We start from the raw sequence: 21,875 nt of genomic DNA, 5'->3' as shown, positions 1-21,875 counted from the left end.
ATGATATTCTTTATTTCAGTCAGTGTATCCTTAATTTCTATTTGGTCCATATTCATATCCTCAAGGGTCTCACTAGATTTATTGAGGGTCTCACTAAATGTATCGGCGGTTTCTAGAAAATGCTTGAGAAACTTTACAACGGTGGTTTTGAACTCTATATCCAGTAGTTTGCTTTCCTCTATTTCTGTCATTTGTGACCTGTTTCTCTGTCTCCGCATTTTTTATACTTCCCTGTGTTGATAGTGTGGCTTTCTGTGCTAGGTGTCCTATAGGGCCCAGTAGCTCAGCCTCCCCAATTACCTGAGGTGGACACTCTTGGTGCACCCCTTTGTGGACTGTGTGCACAGCCTTGTTGTAGTTAAGCCTTGATTGTAGTTGGTATCACTGGGATGAATTGACCTCCAGGCCAATTGGCTGTGAGAATCAGCTGTGTCTATGGTAGGAGAACTTCTGTGCTGGAGACACCCTTCTGAGGCAAGACTTGCTTCAGTGGAGCTTTGGTGCTCACTGTGTCTGCCCTCTGAGTGTGTCCCTTATGGATCTGAGGAGTTGTAATCTGGATGGTCCCACTCTGACCACTGGGTACACTGGCACTTGGATCTCTAAAAAGGTGCTAATTTAGCCTCTGCTTGAGGTTACCCAGCAGGAGCTATGGAGAGATCTGCAGATTCCCCTTCCTTGTTTGGGGTTTGGAGGTGCCCAGATGAGGCCCAGCTGTGAAGCAGTGCAAGCTGCTGTGGGGCCTTGGGCCTTCTTTTGGATGTTCTGGGTCTCTCTGACCCAGCTGCAGTTTGTTAGGTAATTTTCAGATTGCAAAGGGCCAGGCCTTTCATATGCAAAAGCCTCTGCGCACAGCTTGGGTGGGGCGGGGTCTCAAGGGGTCAACAGGGCAGAGCAAACAGCTATGGCTGCTCCTCAGTCCTACCCTAAGAGGCCCCGAGTCTCAGTGTCCCAGTAATCACTGCAAGCACCTCTGAGAGAAAGCTGCCCTCGAGTTCCGCCCGCTGCCAAACAGTCCAGTTTCTCCCCATATGAGTCTGGGTCCCCAGAGTCTTGCCCCAGAACTGGAGTTCAGAGCAGTTGGGAGCTTATGACTCCCTCCCAATTGAAAAAGACAACCATGTCCTCAGTTGCCAGCCCTTTCCACGTGCACCTCTGTACCTCTGCACTTTACTTCCGCACCTCCTCTGAGTCTCAGTGTGCTTTTCTCTTTCCTTCTAGTTGTAGAATTTCCACTCGGCCAGCCTTCCTGTGGTTCTGGATGATGTCCATTTTGTCTTTTAGTTGTATTTTTGAAGTGGTTGTGCGAGGCAGCAATTTCAGGTGTTTGCTTATGCCACCATCTTGGTTTCTCTCTCTATTTTTCCCTTTTAAAAATGAGAATGACTTTCACTTTTCTCATATGCTATCCCACAAAGAACACTGATAGTACTGGGAAGTATTTGCAAATTCTCAAGAACCTGAAATGTATATAAAATGCCCAAGACTTGCCCTAACTGGTTTGGCTCAGTGGATAGAGTGTCGGCCTGCAGACTGATGGGTCCCAGGTTCGATTCCAGTGAAGGGCATGTGCCTTGGTTGCGGGCACATTCCTGGTAGGGGGTGTGCAGGAGGTAGCTGATCGATGTTTCTCTCATCGATGTTTCTGGCTCTCTATCCTTCTCCCTTCCTTTCTGTAAAAAAATCAATAAAAAATATATAAAATGCCTAAGACTTGCATTTTATAACCCTTTCAACCTCCTTGGACTTGGCTTTTTGCGTCTCAGTCCAGAGAAAACAGAAGCAAAGTAATAGGTGATCACCTTTCTTTTCTTCATTGATCAGTAGAGCACCCTTGGTCTCTCTTTGATATGAACAGAATGTTTAAATAGTTTGGCTTAATGTATTTTTGTGATTTTTAATTAACTGTAGCACATAAAGATAGAACTGTGACTTTTCTAATACTGTTCTTACAAATTAGCAACATTCTCTTGTATGTAACTGTGTGTCTTCACTTGTTATTTTATACATGTCCCTTAAAAGCAAAAAGTCAGCCTGACCAGCGTGGCTCAGTGGCTGAGTGTTGACCCATGAACCCTGAAGTCATAGTTCCATTTCCAGTCAGGGCACATGCCTAGTTGCAGGCTCGATCCCCAGTAGGGGGCGTGCAAGAGGCAGTCAGTCAATGATTCTCATCATTGATGTTTCTATCTCCCTCTCTCTCTCCCTTCTTCTCTGAAATCAACAAAACCATATTTTTTTTTAAAAAAGCAAAAATTTCTGCCCTAACCAGGCTCAGTGGTTAGAGCAGTGATGGCGAACCTATGACACGCATGTCAGAGGTGACACGTTAACTCATTTTTTTGGGTTGATTTTTCTTTGTTAAATGGCATTTAAATATATAAAAGAAATATCAAAAATATAAATCTGTTTTACTATGGTTGCAAATATAAAAAAATTTCTATATGTGACATGGCACCAGAGTTAAGTTAGGGTTTTTCAAAATGCTGACACGCTGAGCTCAAAAGGTTCGCTATCACTGGGATAGAGCATCAGCCCAAGGACCAGAGAGTCACAGGTTTGATTCCCAGTCAAGGACACATACCTGGGTTACAGATTTGATCCCCAGCCTGGGTCGGGGCACGTGCAGAAGGCAATCAATCAATGTGTCCCTCTCACATCAACATTTCTCTCTTTCTGTCTCTCCCTCCCTCCCTTCCACTCTCTCAAAATATCAATGGAAAAAATGTCTCAGGTGAGGATTAAATATACATATATATATGTGTGTGTGTATGTATATATATTTTTTAAAAATAAAAATTCATCATGACTCACAAAAATGTAAGAATTATCAATCTACTTACCTTTTGGAAGGACCTTTAAATGAAGTGCAAAACATCTGTAAAAGTACTTAACAAAGTTAAATGTAAATTTACACCTTTTTACAGATTTTTTAAGTACAATTTCTTACTGGAATGCTAACCAGAAACATAGTATCTAAAAGAAAAATGTTGAAGTATGAGAAGAACCAAGATGGTGGCATAGATAAATGCCTATACTCGCTGCCTCCCACAACCCATCAAAATTACAACTGAAATACAGAACAACTATCATTCAGACCCACCTGAAAGCTGGCTGAATGGAAGTTCTACAACTAGAGAAGTAAAGAAGAAAGCACGTTGAGACTGGTAGGAGGGCAGAGGCGCGGAATGGGCTGGTCTGGCACCATGTGTGTGCCATATCTTTAATTGGGAGGGAGATCATCTCAATGGAGGCCTCCCTTGAGGAGCAAGGGGTCCTAGCCCCACACCAGACCCCCAGCCCAGGGTTCCAGAGCTGGGAAGAGATGTCGTTGTAACTTCAGGCTGTAAAAACCGGCAGGGATTGTGGCTAAGGGACACGGAGGCCTTCTCCCAGACAGGTATTCTTGCAGGGGTCATTGTTCTTATGCTGGGACCTCCCCTATCACAGGGCTGACCAGCAACCAGATGGGAGTCTCCATCAGCCTAGAGCACACTGTTTGCTCTGCCCTTGGGATTCCTTGAGACCCCACCTCATCCAATTCACAGCCCCACCCAAGCTGTTTGGAGCAGCTTTTCCATATGAATGGCCTGTCCTGGCTCAGGCTTCAGACTTTGCTAAAATTTCTTAAACAAGCTGCAGCTGGTGACAGTGTACCCCAAGCCTATCAATAAAAGGCCCAAGACCTGCCACTAGCACCTGCCTGCCTTGCTTTACAGCTGGGCCTCCAAACCCAATACAAACTGCAAAATAGCCACCATTTGCAGATCCCTCTGTAGCTCCTGTCAGGGGGCCCCAAGCAGTGGCTGACTTTGCACCTCCCTGGTGACCCTAGAGCCAGTGCACCCATGGACAGCTTCAGACCATAGCAGATTACAACTCTACACAGCCACAAGTGAGACTCTCAAGGGGCAGACTCAGTGAGCACCAAAGCCCCACTGAAGCAAGTCCTGCCCCATAAGGGTGTCTCCTGCACAGCAGCTCTCCCACTGTAGTTGCAGCTGGTCCTCATAGCCAATTGGGCTGGGAGGTCAATCCCTCCCATTGATGCCAACAGCAGTCAAGGCTCAACTACAGCAACACTGTGCACACAGTCCACACAGGGCCACACCTAGAGTGCTCAGCTCAGGTGACTGGGGAGCCTGAGCCACTGGGCCCTACAGGACACCTACTACACAAGCCACTCTACCAACTCCAGGAGACACGGTAGCTCTACCTCATACAAAGAACAAAAACAAGGAAGTAGCAAAAACGTGGAGACAAAGAAACATGTCACAAATGAAAGAAATGGAAGCAAGCAAACTACTGGATACAGAGTTCAAAACCATAGTTATAAGGTTACTCAAGGATCTTAGTGAGAATACCACAGACATGAAAAAGACCAGTCAGAAATTAAGCATACACTAACCGAAATAAAGAATAATTTACAGGGATCCAACAGTAGAGTAGAGGATGCTGAGAATCAAGTCAATGATTTGTGGAATATGAGGAAGCATAAAACACCCAATCAGAAGAGCTTTAAAAAAATTCCAAAAATATGAAGATAGTGTAAGGAGCCTCTGGGACAACTTCAAGGGTACCAACATTTGCATTATGGCAGTGCCAGAAGGACAAGAGAGAAAGCAAGATATTGAAAACCTATTTGAAGAAATAATGATAGAAAACTACCCCTACCTGGTGAAAGAAATAGACTTACAAGTCCAGGAAGCACAGAGAACCCCAAACAAGAGGAACCCAAAGAGGCCCACACCAAGACACATCATAATTAAAATGCCAAGGGCTAAAGACAAAGAGAGAATCTTAAAAGCATCAAGAGAAAAGCAGTTAGTTGCCTATAAGGGAGTGCCCATATGACTGTCAGCCAGAAACTTTGCAGGCCAGAAGGGAGTGGTAAGAAATAGTCAAAGTGATGAATAGTAAGAACCTACAACCAAGATTACCCAGGAAAGCTCTCATTTAGAATTGAGGGTCAGATAAAGAGCTTCACAAACAAGAAAACGCTAAAGGAATTCATTACCACCAAACCAGTACTACATGAAATGTTGGACACTCTTTAAGAAAAAGAAGAGACAAAAAATATGAAAAATAAAATGACAACAAATATCTATCAACAATTAACTCTAAAAATCAAAATAAACGAATAGGAAATCTAATGCACAAAATAAACCAGTGAATAAAATAGAAGCAGAAGCATGGAACAGACTGACGAATCTCAGAAGGAAATGGGGGGGGCGGGGGGGGGGGTCAGGAAGAGATTAACCAAAGATCTTACCTGTGGACACAGACTAAGGTGGTGAAGGGGCGGGGTGGGAGCTGGGGGGAGGGGACATCTGTAATACTCTCAACAATAAATATTTTTTAAAAGAAAACAAAAATATTTACTATTTAAGCTCAATTGAGACTTTTCTACTTTAAAAAGTATACATTCCATTTGGTTATCTGTTGGTCAGGTGTCCATTAGGGCGTCTTAGATACAAATGAAGCAGCGACAGGCATCTTTGAAAAGAAAGTGTGTGTGTCTGCGGTTCTTTCTGCCCTCCCTGGAGCCAGAGCACTCGGGAGCTTCCTCACAGCTTGTTTTCCTTGCGCAGAAGGACAGAATGTGTGAATGGCGGGAGCTGATGCAGTAGGCTGGCAGGGTTGTGGCTGATAGTCACGAGTAGTGTATTTTAACGTTGTCTAGTTTGAGAAGAATACCTTCAGCTTGGAAATGCATGTGGAGATCCTGTGTAGGGGGGATCCTGCTGCTCTGTCTGCATGGCTGAGAGAGGGGTTATCAGGCCTGGCAGAGCTGCATTCCTCCCGACACATGCTCCCCCTTTTCCTTCTGCTGGAGACCCAGCCTACGAGCCTTGCCTTTCATCTGAGACGCTGTGTGACAGGATGGGGAGACACCTGGTCCCGTGTGAAAGCCAATCTCATCAGCGAGGAGCAAGAATCCCAGCACGTCTCCAGGCGGGGGGGGGGGGGGGGGGGGGGGCGGGGGGAGACAAAGATGAGGCCGTGTGTGAAGTGGAGGAGCAATGGGAAGCAAGCTCGGGCTGTGCTCCTCCCATCCCACCCAAGCCAACGCGGAGACCAGTTTGCAAATTAGGGCTCAGGTATAAATGAGGCTACACCCTAGTTTTTTTAAGCACTTTTCTGTGCACAAGGCTAAACTTTACTGGTCATAGAAATGCCTCTTATCCTGGCAGACGTGCGCCGGGAGTAGTGTTTTGCTTTCAGAGGTGGAGGGAGGAACAGTTTCAGTGCCAAGTGGGATGGAGTGGATGTGTACTCCCCGGAGCCCTCACACTCAGAGCCTTAGCCTGGCTCTGTGATTGGTGGTACTGTGTGAACAAGAGCAACCTTCAGAGATGGATTCCTGTGATGAGCACAGCAGCCTCATCTATTCAGCCCGTTCAGTTTCCTCAGTACAACCCCATGCTCTACAGCAGCGGTTCTCAACCTGTGGGTCGCAACCCCTCTGGTGGTCGAACGACCCTTTCACAGGGGTCGCCTAAGACCATCCTACATATCAGATATTTACATGACGATTCATAACAGTAGCAACATTACAGTTATGAAATAGCAACAAAAATAATTTTATGGTTGGGCCACAACATGAGGAACTGTATTTAAAGGGCCAGAAGGTTGAGAACCACTGCTCTACAGTTATTCCTCCCAGTTTACAGATGGGTCATCTGAGGCTCAGAGAAATTTTAACACTTGCTCTTGTCCAACCCTCCCTCTTTGGAGTGGGACCATATTTTATCTCAAATTCATCTACACACTGAACAAATGATTTCTTCTGTTAAAACCGGTGAAAACATAGGCGTTAAACAGCAAGCGCAGTGGAGTCCTGGCTGGAGCTGCCCACTGCTCCTGGGAGCTCCGCAGCGTCAGGTCTGAAGACCCACAGCGATGCTGCAAGGCCACAGCTTCTCACCCACTGAACTTGTTTCTGTTCTTATCCTTTGTCTTCCATTTTTAAAAAATAAGGTACCTTTTAAATACTTAGTTGTCAGATATAGTGCAACACATGCAGGAGATTTACAAGCAGCATAAAACTGAAGGACAGTCAGAAGCAAGGGCTCTGTCAGTGGCGATTCTTGAGGTGCTCCTTGGCGTGGACATAATGTTTTACGTGCTAACGGTACTGCTGCCCACAGACGTGGTTCATTTGAGAGTAGGCATAAGTCATAGAATAATGAACTGTACACTATAGGAATTCTGCTTTTTTCAAAATGCAAGGATGCTATTTTTATTTTTTATTTTTTATTTTTTTTTAAATATATTTTATTGATTTTTCACAGAGAGGAAGGGAGAGAAATAGAGAGAATTAGAAACATCGATGAGAGAGAAACATCGATCAGCTGCCTCCTGCACATCCCCCACCAGGGATGTGCCCGCAACCCAGGTACATGCCCTTGACCGGAATCGAACCCGGGACCCCCCAGTCCGCAGGCTGATGCTCTATGCACTGAGCCAAACCGGTTTTGGCAAGGATGCTATTTTTAGAACATTATAAATAAGAACATATAAGTCTGAGTGATAACAACTTGAGTGACACTCCCATGTGATGAGTAGGTTAGCTCTGTGAGATGCAGGCGGATTTGAAAGCACATGTATGAAGCTGCTTGTCAGAAACAGTGAAGTGTTCTCTGTGTACACTCAGAATACAGGTAAAATACTCCCCTTTTCTAGAAGCCTCCCTTTGGAAATCTGTGATACTGTGCTAAACTTCACTCAGGTGTACTGCTTCTAGCGTGATTGGGCTCAGCACTATGGAATCCAAGAACCTGGTGGAGTATGTAGAAATAAAACAATATATGTAATATTGTTTAAAGAGAAAACTTTTAAATTCGATCACTCATTCCTTTCCCTCACAGATCGCAGATTTTGGTTTATCGAAGTGGCGCATGATGTCCCTGTCACAGTCGCGGAATAGTAAGGCTGCCCCGGAAGGCGGGACCATCATCTACATGCCGCCCGAGAACTACGAGCCAGGGCAGAAGGCGAGGGCCAGCGTCAAGCATGACATATACAGGTGCGGCTGCTGCTTGCTCAGAGCTCACCGCTCCGAGAGCCAGAACAATCAGTCAGCATTTTGAAGCTGCATTTTAAAGTGTGATTTTTATTCTTTCCTACATGTGGGAAAATAAAGTAGAGCCCACAGTGACTAGTATTTCTGAATTAAAAGATGCCTTGCTTTAAGCCACATTTAGATCCTTGAAAACATTTTGAAGCACATCTATTGTCCTGTCAATTTATAATGTAACTAGAGGACCAGTTCATGAAATCGTGCCTGGGCAGGGGGTGTCCCTCAGCCTGGCCTGCACCCTTTTGCAGCCCAGGACCTCTCGGGGGATGTCCGCATGCCAGCTTAGGCCCTCTCCGGGCCTAAGCCGGCAGGCAGACATCCCTCTCGCAGTCCAGGACCCCTCGCTCCTTACCACCTGCCTACTCGCTATTCCTTACTGCTCAGCTCACTGCTCCTTAGCGCTGCCACGGAGGCAGGAGAGATTACCACCACTGCTTGCCAGCTGTGAGCCCAGCTTCTGGCTGAGCAGCACTCCCCCTGTGGGAGCACACTGACTACCAATGGGCAGCTCCTGCATTGAGTGTCTGCCCCCTGGTGGTCAGTGTGCATCATAGCGACTGTGTAGGTGGGGGAGGGGACTACCCAAGAAGGCAGAACAAAGTTCATAAAAAAGGACAGCCTTTTTTATTGCTATTTTGTGTGAATAATAAAATCCTATAATTAGAGGGTATAGCTTATCTAGGTGTTTAAGAATGATTATTAAATGATTCTTAAATTATTTTTACATATAACTTCAAGTTTTTATAACAGTAATTTCCTAATTTTTCAAATTAAGATTAATTCCCTTTCTTTTTTTCTTTTTTTAAATCTACACCCAAGGATATTTTTCCATTGGTTTTTAGGGAGAGTGGAAGAGAGAGGGAAAGACAGGGAGAAATATTGATGTGAGAGAAATAAATCAATTGGTTGCCTCCTGTTCAAGCCCCACCCAGGGCCTGCCGGGGAGGAGCCTGCAATCGAGGTACGTGCCCTTGACCGGAATCGAACCCAGGACCCTTTGGTCCACAGGCCAATCCTCTATCCACTGAGCCAAACCGGCCAGGGCAAGATTAATTTCCTTTCAAAACAAGCTGAATAATCATCATCTTGGTTGTATATGCTGATTCTTAATACAGCAGCTCACTACCTTATCACTTTCAAAAACAGTATCTCCACAGTCAGCTTTTGGATTTGGTGTTACAGTTTACCACACAGGGCTGGTTTGTAATCTGCTGTGTACATTTTACATTCAACAGCTATGCAGTCATCATGTGGGAAGTCTTATCCAGAAAACAGCCATTTGAGGGTGAGTTGCCCTGACCTCCTCCTCAGTGATGTCCTGCTGGTGGGCCACATGCAGAATGTCTACGACTCATCTACATTAAATCTGCCCACCAATCATTTTGTGGAAAACACACTAAAAAAGGCATAACAACTCACCGTGAATCCAGTGTACACTGAGAAGCATACTAGATTCAGGATCAGGAAAATTAGATTCTCATTCTTGCTCTGACAGTAATTAGTTCTACCATCAAGCTATTAAATTTCTTGAGTCTTCAGTTTGTTCTCTATAAAACGAGGATTTTTAATTCCTATTCCTAAGATTCATTCCAGCTATAAAACTGTTCATATGAAAAATTAATTAGTATCCCATAATAAAGACTAGAAAACACTAAAGAATAATTCTTAAAGTTTCTGAAAATATTATTTCTTAATGTTTTTTTTTTTTGTTAACCTTCATGGGAGCATATTTTTAACATTGCTTTTTCAGAGAGAGGAAAGGAAGGAGGGGGGAGGGAGGTAGAGAGCCAGAAACATCAATGTGAGAGAGACTCATCGATTGGTTGCCCATATGAGCCCCGACTGGCGACAGGGAGCAAACCCACAACCCAGGCACGTGCCCTTGACCTGGAATCAAACCTGTGACCCCGCCTGGCTGGCGTGGTTCAGTGGTTGAGATATGACCAGGACGTCATGGTTCATTTCCTTGTCAAAGCACATGCCGGGGTTGTGGGCTTGATCCTCAGTGTGGCGTGTGCAGGAGGCAGCCGATCAATGATTTTCTCTAATCATTGAAGTTTCCATCTCTCTCCCTCTCCCTCTCCCTTCCTCTCTGAAATAAATGAAAAAATATATATTTTTAAAAACCCACGACCCCTTGGTGAAACAGCTGATGCTCTAACCATTGAGCTGCTGGCTGGGGCCATTTCTTATTTCGAGGTTTATATACGTCACTTGCTGTGCAGCAAACAACCTCAGGGTCTCAGCAGCTTACAAAACTAAACAGTATTTCTCAGTTACATTGGATACTAGTTGCTGTAGCCCAAGCAGGTCAAACTCAAAGGCGAACACGGGCCAAATGAACAAGGGTTAAGTCTCTGTGGCCACAAAAAATAAAAGCTTCAGTTTTCATAGAAATAGAGTTTATTTCGATAGAGACATGCCGAATACAAAGGGCTGAAATAAATGAGTCATCATTCACATAAAATAATAGAACATTTTAATAAAATGAATATTTTCTTGAACATTAACTTACCAGACACTGAATAACTACACAAATTAATAAGCGTAACACAAATAAACCTATTTTTCTTGTTTTCCAAAAGCAAAATGTTTCCTGTTGCGCACACCAAACAAGTCAGTCCAAGACTAATGACGTGCCCATCGGCTGCTAAAATATTCGCTGCTGGTATTAGTGGAGGGAAATGGTGCGCCTGCACGTTGGGTGCATAAGGGAAAGGAATGCAACACGATTATAGCCATCAGTAACTAGCGAACGTTGTAGTTTGTTATTAATAAGTAGAGACCCGTTGCACGAAATTCGTGCACAGGAGTGGGGGGGTGTCCCTCAGCTCAGCCTGCGCCCTCTTGCAATCCCTGACCCCTCAGGTAGGGTCCCTAGGCCTCGCCAGTGTACAGGGCCTTTCGGGGCTTTCCTTTCCCTGGCTGCCGGCAGCTGGCCCCGCCCCCACCACTGTGGTGCTGCCCCACCCCCGCCACTGGTTGCCTCCCTCTGCAGGCGACAGGCATGAGGTGCGATCCCTTGGCTGCCCTGGTCCTCCCGGGCCTCCCTCTGCAGGGTGCTCACTGGCCGGCCCTGCTCACCTGCCACAGAGCTGCCAGCCAGGAGGCCCCGCCCACCTGGCCAGGGTTCCAGGACTGATCACTGTGCAGAGGGTGGCCTGGGCCTCCTCCTGTGGGGCAATTGTGGGGTGATGGTGGGGCCCCCAACCAATTGCATCGCACCTGCCTTGGCTGGCCTGGCACCAGTGCGTGTCATAGTATGATCGCCCGGAAGGTAGTCAGAATGGTCATTCTGTTGTTCAGTTGTTCAGTCGATTTGCATATTACACTCTTATTATTATAGATTATGTATAACAGGATATTGTAAAAATTAAGTCATTAAAACATTTCTTGCATACTGTTGTGTTGACTGGGCTGCAAAAATATTCGTTGTGGGCCGCATGTGGCCTGCAGGCCATGAGTTTGACATGCTTGCTGTAGCCTTCCTGGGTCTAAATAAGTTGAGCTCAGCTCAGCGCTGCTCACGGCCTATTGCCCAGATCAGTCCCACGCTCAGCGCAGTGCAGCAATGCTTCACACTCCTCAGAGGAGCCAGGCAAGCCCGCAATGACTGGGATGCACCTGTTGCTTTAGCAGAAAGGGCAGTGAATTAGTCCTAAGACTTTAAGAGTCCCTCCTTTTCACTTGGTTGGCTTTAGAATGCATTTAGCACACTGGATCATAAAAAGTCTCTAATGAGTGACGTATGTTTGTTTCGATAGACGTCACCAACCCTTTGCAAATTATGTACAGCGTGTCACAAGGACACCGGCCGGACACCAGCGAAGAGAGCCTGCCACCCGGTACCCCCCATCGAGCGCGGATGGTCGCACTCATCGAAGGCGGGTGGGCACAGAACCCGGATGAACGGCCGTCCTTCCTCAGTGAGTCACCCTGCGTTACAAGCAGTTCAGATTCTGTGAATAAACGTTCCTTGGAAAGTTATACAAGTTAGATGGCAAGCTCAAAGTTATTGTTTTTATTTTCTCCCCTCTTGTTATTCACAGCATTTATAAAAGGGTCACTGCTTCTAGAGCAGAACTGAGACTCCTAATAGAAAAGAGAACTCTGAAAGGGTAATAGTCCATTCCTGAAGCCTCAGGTAGCTCCTGCGCGCCTGCCTGGTGCCACGCGCTGAGGTGGCGCTCGGGGAACGGAGTAGTGACCATGACGAAGTCGCTCAGTCCCTGGAGCTCACATCCGGTTGAAAGCAGAGAAGTAAATAAATAAACAAATAAATAACCAAGCCGGACGTGGTGCCAGTCCTGTGAGGCAGTGAGCAGGGACAGTAGGTGAGGGAGGGAACGAAAGCCCTTTATTGGGGAACAAGCGTGAGAGGTGAAATTTGGAGCTTGAAGAGGAGGCAAAGGCAGGGTGTCTCAGGCAGAGGACACAGCCAGGCTGAGCCACTGGAGAGGAAGTCTGTGTCCTGGAGGAACAAAGGAAGGCCAGGCGCTGGGACGTGAGCGCGGAAGGGAGTAAATGGGATGCGCATGGAAAAGGGAGGAGAGGCTGCCTCTGTCATGAAGGGTTGGCTGTTATTCCCAGGAAGTGGGGAGCCATGGAGGTGTGTCTCATGGGACGGAGCTGATCCACTGTGAGTTTAGAAGTCACTCCTGCTGCTGTGTGGCCTGAGGCAGAGACCAGCCAGGAGACCAGACAGGAAATGAGGCCAGTTGAGATCTGCCTGGGAGGCAGAGCGGACCTCAGGCATTGCAGACACAGGAGGAGGCCTGCCTGACCCCTGTATGACCTCGGGGCGGAGCTCTAGGGTGAGACCCAGGCAAGATCCACAGAAGAACTGAGACTTGACCTTCCCAGAAATTGAAAATTTTTACATTTTAAAGATTTATAAAAAGTAAAAAGACAAGCCACGCACTTGGCATATTCATTCCAAATAAGCAATGAAGTCTATTTTCCATTCAAAACTTATGTCCAGTGCTCATCAGCATTATAGTAAAACATCAAAAGCTGCTAAAATAATGGGCTGACATTATATCTCTTATTTCCCACAGCTGTGTGGGAGGACACATACCTCCTTCGTCCCCAGTGCCTCTCCAAAGTAGTTACTTCTCTGTTTCCTGAAAACCCTGGCTCTTCTACAGATCATGCACCAGGCAGCGCCCACTTCCCTACGCACTTCCTGGGTTTCCTGTTGCTCCCTGAAGCCTGGGGCGACGGCTAACTGACTCCCGCACCCTCATGGGTCAGGGCTCTGGCCCCTGGAGGAGCCCTTGAGCATCTCTGGCCTTCTGTGTGCTTTTCCTCTCTGCCTGTGAACTGTCTGCCTGGTCCCCAGGCTCCACCTCACTCAGGTCCCTCTCTCAAGGCAGTAAGCCTGCAGTCCTAAGTCTCCCTCGTCTGTTTCTCTGTTTCTCGTCTCCGATCATTGTCCTTTGTTGCCCGATAGCTGCTGTCTTAAAAACCACTCTTTCACCCGGCCGGTGAGGCTCAGTGGTTGAGCGTCAAGCCATGAGCCAGGAGTCATGGTTCGATTCCCAGTCAGGGCACATGTCCAGGTTGCGGGCTCGATCCCTGGTAGAGGGTGTGGAGGAGGCAGCCAACCAATGATTCTGATCATTGGTGTTTCTATCTCTCTCCCTTTTCCTTCCTCTCTGAAACAAACAAAAAAAATATGTATTTTTTAAAAACCCACTCTTTCATACATTTTGTCTGGCCTTTTTGGTTTTTTCAAGCAGGAGGGTTGCCGAAACCCGTTTGGCTCAGTGGATAGAGCGTCGGCCTGTGGACTGAAAGGTCCCAGGCTCGATTCCGGTCAAGGGCATGTACCTGGGTTGCGGGCACATCCCCAGTAGGAGATGTGCAGGAGGCAGCTGATCGATGTTTCTCTCTCATCGATGTTTCTAACTCTCTATCTCTCTCCCTTCCTCTCTGTAAAAAATCAATAAAATATATTTTAAAAAAAAAAAAAAAGCAGGAGGGTAAATCGGTCCCTATTACTCCATCTTGGCCAAGTGGAAGTCCCTGGTTTCTCTTTATTTATTTTATTTTATTGTTTTAATCCTTACCAAGGACATTTTCCCATTTTTAGAGAGCGGAAGAGAGAAAGACAGAAATATCAATGTGAGAGAAACACGTCAATTGGTTGCCTCCTGCATGCACCTGACCTGGGCCCAGACCAGGGAGGAGCCTGTAACCGGGGTATGTGCCCTTAACCAGGATCGAACCCGGGACCCTTCGGTGTGCAGGCTGACATTCTATCCCAGGGGTGGGCAAACTTTTTGATTCGAGGGCCACAATGGGTTCTTAAACTGGACTGGAGGGCCGGAACAAAAGCATGGATGGAGTGTTTGTGTGAACTAATATAAATTCAAAGTAAACATCATTACATAAAAGGGTACGGTCTTTTTTTTTTTTTTTTTTAGTTTTATTCATTTCAAACGGGCCGGATCCGGCCCGCGGGCCGTAGTTTGCCCACAGCTACTCTATCCACTGAGCCAAATCAGCCAGGGCCCTGGTTTCTCTTTCAATCAATGGCCCAAACTGGGCACTAAAACTGCTTCTGAAAGATCTGAACTTTCCCTCTGAGGCACCCGCTGTCTTGAGGGGCGGGGCTCCGGGGGCTGCTCCCAGAGACTCGGGTCTCAGAACCAACACTGTTTTCAAAATAATAAATACAGGGACACGCTGCCCTTTTACTCATCCTTCAAGAGTGGATTTGCAGAAGCTAAACAGGCATGATGGTATCATTGCTCTCACAGATAACGCAATGTGTTCTCATATACTCTTGTTTTAAGCTTTTCTGTTTTAATTTCTCATACACTAAGTATCAGGAGGCATGGCCACATGTGCAGAAGCTCTTGGGGTGCTGGGTCATTGTGAAGGGTCCTGAGCCCTAAGGGCTGGAGAGCTGCGATCTTAGATGATCATCCTGATGTCTTCTCTTCTCCAAAGTGAAGCTCTCCTTGAGACTTTCCCTCTGGGGGTTTCAAGACACAAAAGAATACATCTCTTCCTCCATCGTTTTTCTTCCTCCCTCAACTTCTAACTGTCAGGGCCTCAGCCCCTCCAGGTCCTCGTCTCCTTGCTCCATACTCTTCCCAGTGTGGCAGGCCTGCCGTGGCCCTGTCCACCACCTCTGTGTGAGTGACACTTCCCGCCGTGGCCCTGTCCGCCACCTCTGTGTGAGTGACACTTCCCGCCGTGGCCCTGTCCGCCACCTCTGTGTGAGTGACACTTCCCGCCGTGGCCCTGTCCGCCACCTCTGTGTGAGTGACACTTCCCGCCGTGGCCCTGTCCGCCACCTCTGTGTGAGTGACACTTCCCGCCGTGGCCCTGTCCGCCACCTCAGTGTGAGTGACACTTCCCGCCGTGGCCCTGTCCGCCACCTCTGTGTGAGTGACACTTCCCGCCGTGGCCCTGTCCGCCACCTCTGTGTGAGTGACACTTCCCGCCGTGGCCCTGTCCGCCACCTCAGTGTGAGTGACACTTCCCGCCGTGGCCCTGTCCGCCACCTCTGTGTGAGTGACACTTCCCGCCGTGGCCCTGTCCGCCACCTCAGTGTGAGTGACACTTCCCACCGTGGCCCTGTCCGCCACCTCTGTGTGAGTGACACTTCCCGCCGTGGCCCTTTCCACCACCTCTGTGTGATGCTCAGTTTTCTACCTGGAGTGCTGGCCTCTCCCTCGAGCAGCAGGTTCATTTTCTCCTAGTGATGGTAATTCTGAGTGTTCCCACGCGTGGGCCCCCGGGAACATTGCTGCTGTGACTGCTCACCTGCCCATCTGTGTGAATGTGTTTCCATTTCTCTCAGTAACTATAAGTGAAATTGCTCAGTTTATGATAAATTTATCTGCCATTTTTTTAAAAACTGCCAAACTTTCACAGTGGCTGCATCATTTGTGTTCCCATCAGCAGCGGGAGGACTTGAGGTTGTGTCTGCATTGCTGTCAGCACTTGCTGCTGTCTGCGCTTTAATTGCAGTTCTTTCCGTGGGTATGGAGTGCTATCGCATTGTCGTTTTAATTTGCATTTCCTAATGGCTGATGATGTTAAAATTATTTTCATGTGCTTTTTACTCATTTGTATCTCCCCTTCGGTGAAATTTAATTTTTTGCCCATTTTAAATTGGGCCATTTGCCTGATTAAGCCGCCCAGTGTTCTTTGTATATTCTAGACACAAGTCCTCCAGCAGACACGTGACATGCAGACGTGGTCTGTCAGTCTGTGGCCAGTATTTCATTTTTCTTAATAGCGTCTCTTGAAGAATAAAAGTTTTCAATATTTTGAAGTTCATTTGCCAGTTTTGTGTGGACCCTGTTTTTAGGTCATAGCTAAGAATTCTGTGCCCAGCCCAAGGTCATGAAGACTCTCTCCTATATTCCACTTGGGTGCAGGTCCGTTTCAGGTTAAGTCCACATTTGTTGTGGGTAAGAGTAAGTTTATCTGTGTCCCTGTGGCTCTCCGACTGTCCCAGAGCCACTGGTTGGAATAACGATCCTGTCCCCGTTAAATGTCCTTTTCAATTTTGTCAAAAAGCAGTTGACCATAATTGGAAGGATTTAACTTTAGACTCTCAGTTCTGATTCTGTTCCATTGATCTAGATGCCTGTCTTATTTTTTCCATCTCCCTACTCCCCTCCCCTTTCGCAACCATCCGTTTGTTCTCTGTAACTGCGTCTGTTTGTGTTTTGTTTCTGGATTCCCCATGTAAGTGAAATCATATGGCATTTGTCTTTCTCTGTCCTACCTAATTCACTCAGCACAAGACCCTCTAGTCCACCCATGTTGTCTCAGATGGCAAGATGGCATTACTTTGTATGGCTCAGTATATGCTTTCCATTGTGCACTGAACCGCAGTCTGATCCCTTCGTCTGTCAGTGGACACCTAGGTTGCTTCCATGCCTTGGCTGTTGTAAATAATGTTGCAATGAACACAGAAGTGCACATATCTTTTCAAATTTGTGTTTTTGTTTTCTTTGGATAAATATTAGAAGTGGGATTGCAGAGTCATATGGAAGTTCCATTTTTAATTTTTTGAGGAACCTCCATACTGCTTTCCACAGGGCTGCACCAATTTACAGTCCCACCAACAGTGCACGAGGGTTCCCTTTTCTCCACATCCTCACCAACACTTCCTATATGTTGATCTTTTTCTTTTTATTTTTTGCTATTTGTTGATTATTGATGATCAACATTGGTAGGTGTGAGGTGATGCCTCATTGTGGTGTTCATTTGCATTTCCATGGTGATTAGTGATGCTAAGGATCTTTTCATGTATCTATTTGTCATCTGTATGTCCTCTTTGGAGAAATGTCTGTTCAGGGTCTCTGCCCATTTTTCAGTTGGATTGTGTTAAGTTGTATGTGTTCCTTATATATTTTGGATATTAACCCCTTATTGGATAGATTATTTGCAAATAATCTTCTCCCATTGAGTAGGTTGTCTTTTCATTTTGTTGATGGTTTCCTTTGCTGTGCAAAAACTTTTTTGTTTATGTAGCCCCACTTGTTTATTTTTGTTTTTATTGGCCTTGTCTGAGGAGACATGCTTGGCCTGGGGCCTTTTAGAGAGAGGTATGGGGCATGCTGAGGCTAGATGCTGCTTCTTTAGGAAAATCTGAATATTAAAAAGATATTGCTAAGACTGATATCAAGGAGTTTATTGCCTTTTTTCTAGGAGTTTTATTGTTCTAGGTCTTATATTTAAGTTTAATCCATCTTAAGTTTACTTATGTTTATGGTGTATATATGATATCTTTATGCCTGTAATAAAGTCTGTTAAGACAGTTGGTTGTCATTAGTGGGAAAAATTGACGTAGGGCCTTATCAGTTAAATATTAGCATTTATATTATTCAATTTAATGACTAGATGTAATCTGAACTCTAATTTTTTTCTTATTTAGAATGTTTAATAGAACTTGAGCCAGTCCTGAGAACATATGAAGAGATAAGTTTTCTTGAAGCTGTTTTGCAACTAAAGAAAACAAAGGTAAATAATTGCTAAATGAAATGTTGGAAATCAGACTTTAAACAACTATATGTTAGTCACGGAGACATTCGATTTAGTTTGTAATTCTTACCTGTGTACTTTTCACAAGTATGGGCTATAGTATTGGGGCGGAGCATTTATGAGAGGTTATAAATGCTCTCCTTCTGTCACTGAAAGGCTTTTCCATGCCATTCAGATGACCATTTCCAGAACTCCTATATATTACATTTTAATATAAAATGTGTCATGACACTTCTCCAAAGTGGACATACAAATGGCCAAGAGACCTATGAAAAAAATGCTCAAAGTCACTAATTATCAGAGAGATGCAAATTTAAACAACAATGAGATACCACCTCACACCTGTCAGAATGGCTACCATCAACAGATGACAAGTGCTGGCGAGGATGTAAAGAAAAGGGAACCCTCATGCACTGCTGGTGGGAATGCAGACTGGTGCAGCCACTGTGGAAAACACTATGGAGTCTCCTCAAAAACTTAAAAATGAAACTGCCATTTGAGCCAATGATCCCACTTCTAGGAATATATCCTAAAAAACCAGAAACACCAGTCAGAAAGAATGTATGCACCACTATGTTAATAGCAGTGCAACTACAATAGCTAAGATTTGGAAACAGCCCAAGCGCCCATCAGCAGATGAATGGATAAAAAAGCAGTGGTAATTTACACCATGGAATACTATGCAGCTGTCAAAAAGAAAGAACTCTTATCTTTTAAGGATGGGCCTAGAGAGTATTGTACTAAGTGAAATGAGCCAGTTAGAGAAAGATAAGTATCACATGATCTCACTCATTTGTGGAATCTTATGAACAAAATAAACTGATGAAAAAAATAGATCCAGAGACATAGAAGCATGGAACAGACTGGTGAATTCCAGAGAGAAGGTGGGGTGGGTGAGTAGGTGGGGAGTGATTAGCCAGGGAACTTATATGCAAATACGGACACAGACAATAGAGTGGTGAAGGCCTGGGAGGGGCAGGTGCAGGGTGGAGGGGTTCAATGAAAAAAACAAAGAAACATGCCCAGCCGGGTGACTCGGGTTGAGCATCCACCTATGAACCAGGAAGTAACGGTTTGATTCCCAGTCAGGGCACATGCCTGGGTTGCGGACTGGATCCCCAGTGTGAGGTGTGCAGGAGGCAGCCGATCAATGATGCCCTCTCATCATTGATGTTTCTATCCCTCCCTCTCCCTCCCTTTCTGAAATCAATAAAGATATATATATTTTTAAAACCAACAAAGTGGGCATCTGTAATACTTCCAACAATAAAGAAAAAAAAGAAAGGAAAGAAAAGAAATAAGACAGAAGGAAAAAAAGTGTCATGAATGCCAGTGTGTACAACGAATTCCATAAATCAACTTTTTAATCCACATGTTATTTCCTAAAGTCTTCAGAGTAATAGATATCTGGGTTCTTACACTTCTCTTTGTCCAGTGTTCTCGGGCTTTTCTATGATTTATGGTAAGTTAAGCTGTAGGATTTTTATTAAGTGTATTTTATTTTGTGTATTATTTGAGGATTGATACACAAAATGTTTATTTTTTAAATTGCTTTTTGATTTTGTTATCCTACTAACTCGTTGCATAGACCAGTCTCTGTCGATGTGGATCTAGGACAGTTGTCTTCCTGGCTCTTGCAGATCAGAAAAACTGAAGGGACCCAACACTGCAGGGTTTTCTCAACATTAAAGTTGTTTAAAAGCCACTGTGGTCCTTTCAGGGGCAGAGTAAGCATAGTTTAGCACTTGGTGGGTTTCCTTATGTTGCCTTTGAAATATCCAGTTTGTAGGATCAATTGACACAGCCTCTGATGTAGAAGGGACACGCATAAAGGAAACGGCTTCCCTTAACCAAACTAAGAATTGATGGGGACAATACTAGTTAGTGCCTGAGTGTTTTAAGGCACTAACAGCTTAACTTACTATAAATCACAGAAAAGCCCGAGAACACTGGACAAAGATAAGTGTAAGAACCCAGATATCTATTACTCTGAAGACTTTAGAGAAATAACTAAGAGAAACTGTGTTAATCCTTTTGATAACTTTTTACTGACTTATCCACTTCTGAGTAGGTACAGTGTTTTCCAGGACATTCCATCTTATCCACTTCTTAGTAGATACAAACTTCAATAACATTTCTTTTTGCTTTATCTTTTCAGTTCTCTTTTCTCTCCTCATAACTTTCTCTTCTTCTAACCAAGGTGTACCGAAGGATCTGCTTTCTTGGTTTTAAGTAGAAAAGAACCATTCCAGTTCCTTTGTCCACAAACAACTTATATTAGGATCTATATTTAAAACTGTTAATTTTTAGAAGTCTGGCTTTTTAAATAAAGTAAGTTACATAATTATAAATACTTGAATATCCTATATAATAAAAGGCTAATATGCACATTGACCGAACGGTAGGAATGACCGGTCACTATGACACACACTGATCACCAGGGGGCAGATGCTCAATGAAGGAGCTGCCCCCTGGTAGTCAGTGCGCTCCAACAGGGGGAGCGCCTCTCAACCAGCCGCCAGGCTCATGGCTGGCTAGCGCAGCGGTGGCGGTGGGAGCCTCTCCCGCCTCCATGGCATCACTAAGAATGTCTGACTGAGCGGGCCTAAGCCATCAGTCAGACATCCCCCAAGGGCTTCTGGACTGTAAGAGGGCACAGGCTGGGCTGAGGGGACCCCCTCCCCAGTACACGAATTTTGTGCACCAGGCCTCTAGTCATTTAATAATAGCATCACTTTCATCATTGTTTTTAACTTACTGTATTGTTTTCACTTAGGGTTGTTATAGTTATTCTTTGATTTTTTAAAAAAATTTTTATATTGTGTGGCCTGTGTGTCTCAGTGGTTGAGCATCAACCTATGAACCAGGAGGTCATGGTTCAGTTCCTGGTCATGGCACATGCCCTGGTTCCAGGCTCAATCCCCAGTAGGGGGTGTGTAGGAAGAAGCCAATCAGTGATTCTCAATCATTGATGTTTCTCTCTCTCCCTCTCCCTTCCTCTCTGATATAAATAATATATATATTTTAATCCTTATATCAGTACTGTGAAACTCGTAGGGCAGGATCTTGTTGCCATCGCACTGGTAAGATCATGGAGGTGCGTGGATGTCAGTGACACAGCACCCACACAGCCAGCCCACGGCGGGGCCAGGAATAGAATATAAATTTAATAAGACGTTTCATAAAGAAATTGGTAAAAACAAAGATCACCATTTAGGATAAGCTGATTTGTTCAAGAATTTTACTCATGTGATTTGTTACTCCAGTTAAAACAGATGTATGTGTCCGCTCCAGGTGCAGAGCGCTCTGAGTGCTGTCCACATATGTGACAAGAAATCGGAGGCATCTCTGAACCTCTCTCTAAATCACGGTCCACTGGAGGTAAACAGAACGTCTGTTGATAAACTCAAAATCTGAGAATCTGGCAAAGTCATCCAGTCTAACTCCTGGGGAGGTGCTGGGATCTGCCCATGGCCCAGGGCCGTGCCCGGCTAGAAATCCCTCATCCAGCCCCTGCTCCTCGCCCAGCCAGCCCTGTGGCCTGTGTGGCGCACTGTGTCCCCATGGATCAGCAGGGGGGACATTGCTCTGGTGGTGCTGGGCCCACCCTGACCGAGCTCTGCACAGCCCATCTGCCTGTCCTTCCCTCTCCGGGGAGGAGGGAAGGGGAGTGGCATCGCGTGGCTGTGCAGGAGGAAAGGGCTCCTGAGGGCATCCCCTCGGGCTCACTGCATCTCGGTCGTTTCTCTTCAGAAAACGTATGTCCGCTTCACAGACT

General features: G+C 45.6%; 1 protein-coding gene across 6 annotated transcripts in view; it reads left to right on the top strand.

Moving 5' to 3' along the window:
* Positions 1 to 21,875, top strand: part of RIPK2 (receptor interacting serine/threonine kinase 2) — a 39,404-nt gene that overhangs the window by 12,341 nt on the left and 5,188 nt on the right. For 5 of the 6 annotated variants that reach the window (XM_059672963.1, XM_059672962.1, XM_059672961.1 and 2 more), the window contains 5 exons: positions 7,872 to 8,029; positions 9,319 to 9,368; positions 11,848 to 12,009; positions 17,991 to 18,076; positions 21,392 to 21,478. In XM_059672963.1, the coding sequence (XP_059528946.1) occupies positions 7,872 to 8,029; positions 9,319 to 9,368; positions 11,848 to 12,009; positions 17,991 to 18,076; positions 21,392 to 21,478 (543 nt within the window). The remainder of the gene's footprint in view (positions 1 to 7,871; positions 8,030 to 9,318; positions 9,369 to 11,847; positions 12,010 to 17,990; positions 18,077 to 21,391; positions 21,479 to 21,875) is intronic. The other variant, XM_059672965.1, reaches the window with a different exon arrangement.

This window comes from Myotis daubentonii, chromosome 17, assembly GCF_963259705.1.
Source record: "Myotis daubentonii chromosome 17, mMyoDau2.1, whole genome shotgun sequence".
Taxonomy (NCBI): domain Eukaryota; kingdom Metazoa; phylum Chordata; class Mammalia; order Chiroptera; family Vespertilionidae; genus Myotis; species Myotis daubentonii.
The sequence above is the reverse complement of the archived record's forward strand: the minus strand, read 5'-3'. Positions and strand labels throughout refer to the sequence as shown.